At 40.7% G+C, this 9,308-nt stretch overlaps 1 protein-coding gene across 3 annotated transcripts in view; it reads left to right on the top strand.

The window, feature by feature from the left end:
* STX12 (syntaxin 12) overlaps positions 1-9,308 on the top strand; it is a 51,538-nt gene that overhangs the window by 11,414 nt on the left and 30,816 nt on the right. For all 3 annotated transcript variants that reach the window (XM_011955548.1, XM_011955547.1, XM_011955546.1), the window contains exon 2: positions 6,356-6,425. In XM_011955548.1, coding sequence (XP_011810938.1) covers positions 6,356-6,425 — 70 coding nt within the window. The remainder of the gene's footprint in view (positions 1-6,355; positions 6,426-9,308) is intronic.

Genomic DNA, 9,308 nt, shown 5'->3' with positions numbered 1-9,308 from the left:
AAAAAAAAAAAAAAAAAGACAGAATGTAAACATAATTTTCAGAGTAAAACACTGAGATGACTTCATTTTATAATCACCACATCGGCTATCATTTTCTCATTTGGTGTAAATAATGTTTTTTTGTTGTCGAATTTGTTTGTTTTTTAAAATACTGAATTAGAGCATTAGATCCTGTTAAATGAAGAGAAATCTTTTTCCTACCTCTGATGATAGTTACTTTCAATATAATTTGACTTTGCTTTGACTTTGCTTTGGATGAAGGTTCATTTGGAGATTCAGATTCTCCCAAGATCAGCTAAAAGCACATAAGGAGTTTTCAGTTTAGAGTAGTTCCTAGTGTGGATGTTAGTTGTAATGTATAACAAATTGATTTGCTTCATACTCTTTTAAAAGTTTTAGCCAGGATATGCTTTTTTAAAATGAGAGGTCAGTGATAGGAGAAATTGAGTCCTAGTTGTTTTTTTGTTTTATTTTGTTTTGTTTTTGAGACGGAGTCACGCTCTGTTACCAAGGCTGGAGTGCAGTGGCACGATCTCAGCTTAGTGCAACCTCCGCTCCCGGGTTCAAGCAATTCTCCTGCCTCAGCCTCCTGAGTAGCTGAGACTACAGGCATGTGCCACCATGCCTGGCTAATTTTTGTATTTTTAGTAAAGACGGGGTTTTGCCACGTTGGCCAGCCTGGTCTCAAAACCCCTGACCTCAGGTGATCTGCCCACCTTGGCCTCCCAAAGTGCTGGGATTACAGGCGTGAGCCACCATGCCCAGCAGAGTCCTAGTTTTAAAAGAACAAAATTGCTTACACAGAACTGAAGGACTTGTCTTTACCTTTGGCCTAGTTATCTGGTTTCTAGGATTATGTAACATTTCATAGGAAAAAACCAATTATTTTCCTCCAAAAAGTTATAGCACGTCGATCTAACATAAAACCTTCATTTACTAGGATGCTTGGAAAAGGAGTTTTCTCATTAACCAAGTTAGCCAGAAGATTCAACTCATCCTGGTAAAAATATTTCCAAAAAGCATCACTTGGCCAAGCACAGTAGCCCATGCCTATAATCCCAGCACTTTGGGAGGCTGAGGCAGGTGGATCACCTGAGGTCAGGAGTTTGAGACCAGGCTGACCAACATGGAGAAACCCCATCTCTACTAAAAATACAAAAAGTTAGCCAGGCGTAGTGGCACATACCTCTAATCCCAGCTACTCGGGAAGGTGAGGCAAGAGAATCGCTTGAACCTGGGAGGCAGAGGTTGTGGTGAGCCAAGATCGCACCATTGCACTCCAGCCTGGCAACAAGAGCGAAACTCTGTCTCAAAAGAAAAAAGTGTCACTTTACTTTTTAAATTTTTATTCATTTGTCTATTTTTTGAGACAGAGGCTTGCTCTGTCGCTTAGGCTGGAGTGCAGAGGCATGATCATAGCTCACTGCAGCCTCAAACTCCTGGGCTGGAGTGATCCTCCTCTCTCAGCCTCTTGAGTAACCAGGACTACAGGCATGCGCCACCATGCTTGGCTAATTTTTAAATTTTTTGTAGAGGTAGTTCTCACTATGTTGCCCAGGCTGGTCTTGAACCCCTGGCCTCAAGTGATCTGCCCACCTTGGCCTCCCAAAGTGTTGGGATTGTAGGTGTGAGCCACTTTGCCTGGCCTCACTTTTCTTTTGATATTTTAAGTATGGTCAAGGGCAAATAAATGTATGTGTAAACATATTATTCCTTTGTGTGCTTTAGGTTTACTGAAGGATACATCTCTTAGATGTACAATACATGAGTCACCGAGTTACTAGTTTTGAACAAATCCCTGATGTTGGTGATTATAGAGGGCAATATACAAAAAGTTCTGCTTCTCTGGGTTCCAGTAAACTATGACACTGCTGTCCTTATGATTTGAGTTTTAGGGTGTCTGATACCTGAGTCTTGCTCAAAAATTTAAAGAAAATATCTTAATATTTAGGAATTTAGAAAGTGTTAAGGCTTAGATTCATTCTGGTGCTTAGCTAGCAAATGACCCTATAATGTCCCCAACACCCCCACTTCCTCAACCCCTCCCTATCTCTACCCCCCAAATTCAGGTCATCCCAACAAAGGAAATCAGAAAAGTCTAGATGAGGAAGAGTTCTCCACTGAGAATTCGCAGAGAACAGCTGATTATTAATTGATTTTTTTCATATTCTATAAAATTCCCATAGCTCTGTAGCTTATTTAATAAATTTTGATAGATGATTAATAACTTCAGCATACTTCTAAAGTTTCCAAGGAATGCTCTACTTTTTAAAGACAGTCAGTAAGACGAGACCTATTTCCTTGACTTTTTTGTCAGGTCTACCTTTGTGTGTCATCATATATTCAACTATTTTCTGGATGGGTGTGTGTGTGTTGGGAGGAGTTATACATACACAAAAATGAGTAGAATGCGGTCCCTGCCTTCTAGAGGCATATAGTCAGTCCAGTCCTGTTTGTACCTTGCATTTATGAAGTTGAGAAAGTCACAGGTGGAACCTTTCTAAGCCAAACTTCTGGGTTGCAAAAGTACTCATTGGTTACACAGCATAATTCTGCGACTGGAGCTATTTCACTGTTACTGAATTTTGGAATTGAGCAGTGGTGGGAGTACTTAGAGATCATATAGTTCTCACATAGTTGTAAGGATTTAATGAGAGAAAATAAAAACCTTACACAAATAGTTTAAGTATTCAGTAAATGTCAGTGAAATCTGAATATCATCTATAATTGGTGAAAAAGAGACCCAGTCAAAAGAAATGACTTGCTTAGTGCCATGCATGTAGTTAGTCATCAAGTCTGGCTTAGATTTCAGGCCTCATTATTCCTAGCTTATATTCTTCATTCATATCTTCTGCCTCAAAGAGCTTGCCAGAATGTAAAAGGGAGGCTAACTCAATTAATCAATAATTAATTATGTATCACCTGGGTGCCTGGCACTCTGCTGGACTCTAGTGAGTACAGAGGAGTATTCCCATAGGTGCCAGGGAGCTGGAGAAGGGAGCAGGTTAGAGGAAGGACATCAGCCTATCTGGAGCAGAGAGCTATTAAGTTAGGGAGGTATCAGATAAGTAGGGTGGGGCTAAGTGGAACACTGGGAAATCTAGGACTGCCCTGTGTGACTACATTCTTTTTCCTGTAAGAGTCAGCCTTTTGAGAGAATGTAATGTGGCACATTCCACTGGAGTTAGCCCTGAGTTTGAATTCTGCTTGTAACGACACTCTGCTCAAAACTTACCAGTGATTTCCCATTTCATTAAAACTCAAAGTCCTCATAATTGTTTGCAAGGCCCTATACAATCTGGGTCCCTACTACCTTCTTGGCCACCTCTTTACTGTCTCTTGCTTACTCTGCTCTAGCCACCCTGGCCTCCATCATATCAAGCACCCTTGCTTTGGGGACTTTGTACTGATTACTCTCTTCTCCTAGAATGCTTCTCCCCAAGATAGCTGTGTGGCTTGATCTTTCACTTTGGATCTCTGCTCAGTGTCACCTTATCAGAGAGGTCTCTCTGACCACTGTATATAACTAGTATCCTCTACTCACCACTGTCACTTCAGCCCTTACCTGAATTTATTTCTATTTATACTCTGACCACTCTGTATAACTAGTATGCCCACCGCTGTCACTTCAGCCCTTACCTGAATTTATTTCTCTTTATATAACTTATCACTACCTGATATGTTTATTACCTATCTCTTTTCCTTAGAAGACTCTCGAAGGCAAGTGTCTTCTAGGACATGGAAAAGTGTAGAGTAGGTCCTCTACTCTGAATGAATGACTGACTGAGTGAATGAGTTCTGTTAACTCTCACGAGCCTCATTGTGCTCATATGCAACAATGGAATAATAATGCTTACTTAAAGGATTTTTGGAGTCAAATAAGTTAATGCTTGTCAAACCCAGTGTCTAGTACATCATAGTAGATGCTCAATAAATGAAAATCCATGCCCTCTTTCATACATTATTTTTATGGCTGTCCAGTTAATAGCTTTAGTGGTATCCTGATTCCCATTTGACTTAGATAAGAAGGACATACCACATGTTAGTGATGAAGAAAAGTGGTTGTCACACATAATGCTATCTTAGCAGAATGCAGTAATTATAGTGCTTATAATTAGAACCATGGAACCACTGAGCTATATAGGTAATCCTCACTTAGTAGAATAGATATATTTTAAAGATAAGTCTTGTCAAAAGGCAAATTTTGAATTAAGTGAATCCTATATTTCTGTTATAAAACTGGAATCACATTTTTGTTAGGAAAGCATGGTCTCAAGATGAAATCATAATCTGAAGTGCTACCACCCTATAGATACTTGACTCTGGAAATGTTTGCTTTGTGTCTCCAACAATGCAGTGATTTTGGCTAGGGAGAAATAGCTTGCATTTACTACTAAGGACTGAGTTGTTCCATTTCTGTTTAGGAATAGAAGCACCCAGCAATCAGTTAGAAGATTTTTGCCTAATCGTTGCTTCTTATCAGATTTAGGGACTATTAGCATGTCATTAGTATTGTAAGGTAACTGATACTTAATAAATTTTAGCTTACTTTTTTACTAATCTTGGTGACCAAATTGGGGACAAGATTATGACTGTGTCCCCCAAATATTGTTATTTTAAAGAGTACCATTACCAAAAAGTGAATTTGGAACAATTAATTTTTAAATTTCAAAATTCTAGTAAGTGAGGGTTCTTTCTTGTTGGACATGGGAGCATTATATGCATACTGTTTCTATAATATTCACAAATTATACAATATACATCGGTTTCCTCATTTTCTTCCACTGAACTAGTCATTTAGCAGGCTGGTGTTTCACAAGTGAAACTGGCATTAATCCAGAGAGGATAGAAAGGGCTCTCACAAAGAAGGCTGAATGGCTGGAAGAACCATTATGTTATGTTATTTCTTGAAGTTCTATTGAAACTTGATGGTAAGTGTGTTACTTCTGGGCAATGAGTACTCTATTCATATGTTCCGTACTCCAGCTACTTGTAATAGAAGACAGTGAATGCTCTTGGAAAGCAAGGAAGCAAACAAGAAATCATGTAACGAACTTCCAACCTCTGTGAATGAATAAATCTCCCCCATCCTCACCAGCAACCAGAAAAAGAAAATAGAAAGTAAGGCATAAAAGAAATGAAGGGCTCTGTTGTTACAGAAATCAGTAAGGGACAGGAGTGTTCAGAGTCCCAGGCAGGCTGGTATTAGAGTATTCCTCCTTATTGATAGATGATCAGTTCCTCTGGACCTCTGCTTTCTTGGTCTAGGATAGGAGTTAAACATCTAGGATTCAAACATTACCATTCCTAGTCTTAGCAAATATCTAGGAAAAGGTAGAGAAGGCTGAACAAAACCGTATATTTGACTGTATGATGGTATAGACAGCACAGTTGAAAGAACATAACCATTGGAATCTGATGTACTGGGCATTGAATTTTTGCTCTGCTACTTATTAATTGTATATGCTTGTATAAGGTACTCAGCCTCTCTAAATACACTTCCTTACCTGCAAAATGAAAGTGTATCTATTAAGGGTGGCTCACGCCTATAATCCCAGGACTTTGGGAGGCTGAGGCGGGTGGATCACAAGGTCAGGAGATCGAGACCATCCTGACTAACATAGTGAAACCCTGTCTCTACTAAAAATAAAAAAAAAAATTAGCCAGGTGTGGTGGTGGGCGCCTGTAGTCCCATCCACTCAGGAGGCTGAGGCAGGAGAATAGCATGAACCCAGGAGGTGGAGCTTGCAGTGAGCCGAGATCATGCCACTGCACTCCAGCCTGGGTGAAAGAGCGAGACTCTGTCTCAGAAAAAAAAAAAAGAAAGTATATCTACTTCAGATTGCTGTTGTGAAAATTAAAAACAGAATGTATACAAAGCTTTTAGTATATAGTGCCTGGCACTTAGAGGTGCTCAATGGGTGGCAACCCATTATTAGTAATAAGTATACATTGTCTTTCCAAAAATATTTGCTATAGAAAAATTATTGTATTTGATTTGATTCTTTTTTTTATTGTTGCAAATTGATATCTGGCCTAGAGGCCCTGCTAAAGGTGTTGAAATTTTTAACCATTGCAATAGGAGATCTAGGAAAACTAGCAAATTTTGGGGGGATGATAAACAAAACCACCACCTTCTACTTAGTGACATAGTTACTCTATAGGAGAAAGGTGAACCTTATAATTAGTTTTTGGAGGAATGTATGTGTCAAGGTTTTGATCATAGCGTGGTCTCTGTTAGTTGCATGTATTAATACTTATTCTGAATGTGAAGAGACCAGGGATCTTAGAAGTAGGGTACTCATGATGAATGTATTTTTCTTTTAAATAAATCTTTTTCTTCCTATCTCCCCAGCTGCTCAGATAAAGAATTTGATGAGCCAGCTAGGAACTAAGCAGGACTCAAGCAAGCTACAGGAAAATCTGTGAGTAACTTCCTGACAAGGTTGGGTTTTGTGAGGGCCATTTGAGGACACAGTGTCCTTGCTGCACGGCAGCTTAGGTTTCACGTCTGGGAAGTCAGAATGAGAGGCGGTGGGTCATGAGATAATAGTTGGATCTAAAAGAGGGGCAACAAAGTATATTAATGGATTGTGATTTCCACTGCCTTTCAAAGTCCTTGAACTCTGGTTCTTTCTCCTCTTGGGCAGTTTAGCAGAACAATTTAAGGAAGTAGAAAAGGGAATTTGTACCGCTATTAAACTATATTCTACTCACAACTCTGCCTAAATGAGCTTCCTCGTTGGCGTAGGACTCTGTATGATCTAGTCTAACTGGATTTCCAACTACAGTCAGCCTTCCATATCCGTAGGTTCTGCACCTGTGGGTTCAACCAACCACAGATAGAAATATTCAGAAAAAAGGTCTCTATGGAAGATGTACAGACTTTTTTCCTTGTCATTACTGAAACAATATAGTATAACAATTATTTACCTAGTATTTACATTGTATTGTGTCCAGTGTTGGTTCCTTCTGGTGGGTGCTTGGTCTTGCTGACTTCAACAATGAAGCTGCAGACCTTCGCAGTGACTGTTATAGCTCTTAAAGGTAGTGTGAACCCAAAGATTAAGCAGCAGCAAGATTTATTGTAAAAAGCAAAACACAGCTTCCACAAGGTGGAAGGGGACCTGAGCAGGTTGCTGCTGCTGGCTGGTGTGGCCAGCTTTTATTCCCTTATTTGTTCCCACCCATGTTCTGCTGATTGGTCCATTTTACAGAGTGCTGATTGGTCCATCGTACAGAGTGCTGATTGGTCCATTTTACAAACCTCTAGCTAGCCACAGAGAGCTGATTGGTGCATTTTACAGTCCTAGCTGCAGAGTGCTGATTGATGTATTTTACAGTCCTCTTGTAAGACAGAAAATTTCTCAGAGTTCCCACCCAATCCAGAAGTCCAGCTGGCTTCCCCTCTCAGTATTAGGTAGTGTAATCTAGAGATGATTTAAAGTATATGGAAGGGGGTGCCGGGTGCAGTGGCTCACGCCTGTAATCCCAGCACTTTGGGAGGCTGAGGCGGGCAGATCACCTGAGGTCAGGAGTTCAAGACCAGCCTGGCCAACATGATGAAACCCCATTTCTACTAATAATACAAAAATCAGCTGCTCGTGGTGGCAGGCGCCTGTAATCCCAGCTACTCAGGAGGCTGAGGCAGGAAAATAGCTTGAACCCAGGAGGCGGAGGTTGCAGTGAGCCAGGATTGCACCATTGCACTCCAGCCTGGGCAACAAGAGTGAAACTCTGTCTCAAAAAAATAAAAATAAAAAATAAAGTATACAGGCTGGGTGTGGTGGCTCATACCTGTAATCCTAGCACTCTGGGAGGCCGAGGTGGGCAGATCAACTGAGGTCAGGAGTTCAAGAGCAGCCTGACCAACATGGTGAAACCCCATCTCTACTAAAAATACAAAAATTAGCTTGGCATGGTGGCACATGCCTGTAATCCCAGCTACTCTGGAGGCTGAGGTAGGAGAATCACTTGAACCTGGGAGGCGGAGGTTGCAGTGAGCTGATATCGCACCATTGCACTCCCAGCCTGGGTGACAACAGCAAAACTCCGTCTCAAAATAAATAAATAAATAAATAAATAAAGTATATGGAAGGGTATGCATAGGTTCTATGCAAATGTTATGCAATTTTATATCAAGGATTTGACAGGAGGAGGCCCTGGAACCAGTCCCCCATGGATACTGAGGGACTACTGCGTATATATTATTAGCAAAATGTAATCAGAATGGCCCAAGGGGAGCCTGAGGAAGAGAATAGTAGACTGATAGTAGGAACTCCTTATTCTTTTTGTCACATCCTCTTCTGCACCATTTCTGCTTTTAGTGCTGTTCTTCATCTTTAAAATGTACTGAGCAAGCTGGGAGCAGTGACTCACACCTGTAATCCCAGCACTTTGGGAGGCCGAGGTGGGTGGATCACGAGGTCAGGCGATCGAGACCATCCTGGCTAACATGGTGAAACCCCGTCTCTAATAAAAATACAAAAAATTAGCCAGGCATGGTGGCACGTGCTTGTAGTCCCAACTACTCAGGAGGCTAAGGCAGGGGAATGGCTTGAACCTGGGAGGCGGAGGTTACAGTGAGCTGAGATCACGTCACTGCACTCCAGCCTGGGTGACAGAGCAACACTGTGTCTCAAAAAAAATATATACAAAAATTAGCTGGGCGTGGTGGTACCCACCTGTAGTCACAGCTGCTTAGGAGGCTGAGGCAGGTGAATTGCATGAACCCGGGAGGCAGAGGTTGCAGTGAGCCAAGATCATGCCATTGTACTCCAGCCTGGGCGATAGTGAGACTCTGTCTCAAAAAAATATATATATATGTATATATATATGTGTATATATCTATATATGTATGTGTCTATATATGTGTATCTATATATGTATGTACATATATATGTGTGTATATATATATCGAGCATTATTTTTTGTTTCCTACCCTAGACAATGTGAGGTGAGAGAATGACTATTATTTGTGAGCTTTTCCAGGGAAATGTGAAATATCTCTGGGTATTTTAGTATTACCTGGGATATTCAAGCCACTGATTGAGTCCCTCTTGCTTTTTACTCCTTTTTTTTAAATCCTAGAGGCCCATTTGCAGTCCAAAAAAAACATTAATAATTAGTAGTGTGGTGTGTTAGCCCATTTGGGCTACTATAACAAAACACCATAAACTGAGTAGTTTATAAACAACAACTTTATTTCTCATAGTTCTGGAGGCTGGGAAATCCAGTTTCAAGGTGCTGGCAGATACAGTCGGATGAGGGCCTACCTTTTCATAGGTGGTGCCTTCCTCTTGTGTCCT

This window comes from Colobus angolensis, unplaced genomic scaffold, assembly GCF_000951035.1.
Source record: "Colobus angolensis palliatus isolate OR3802 unplaced genomic scaffold, Cang.pa_1.0 Scaffold4, whole genome shotgun sequence".
Lineage (NCBI taxonomy): Eukaryota > Metazoa > Chordata > Mammalia > Primates > Cercopithecidae > Colobus > Colobus angolensis.
This window is presented reverse-complemented; position numbering and strand designations above follow the sequence as displayed.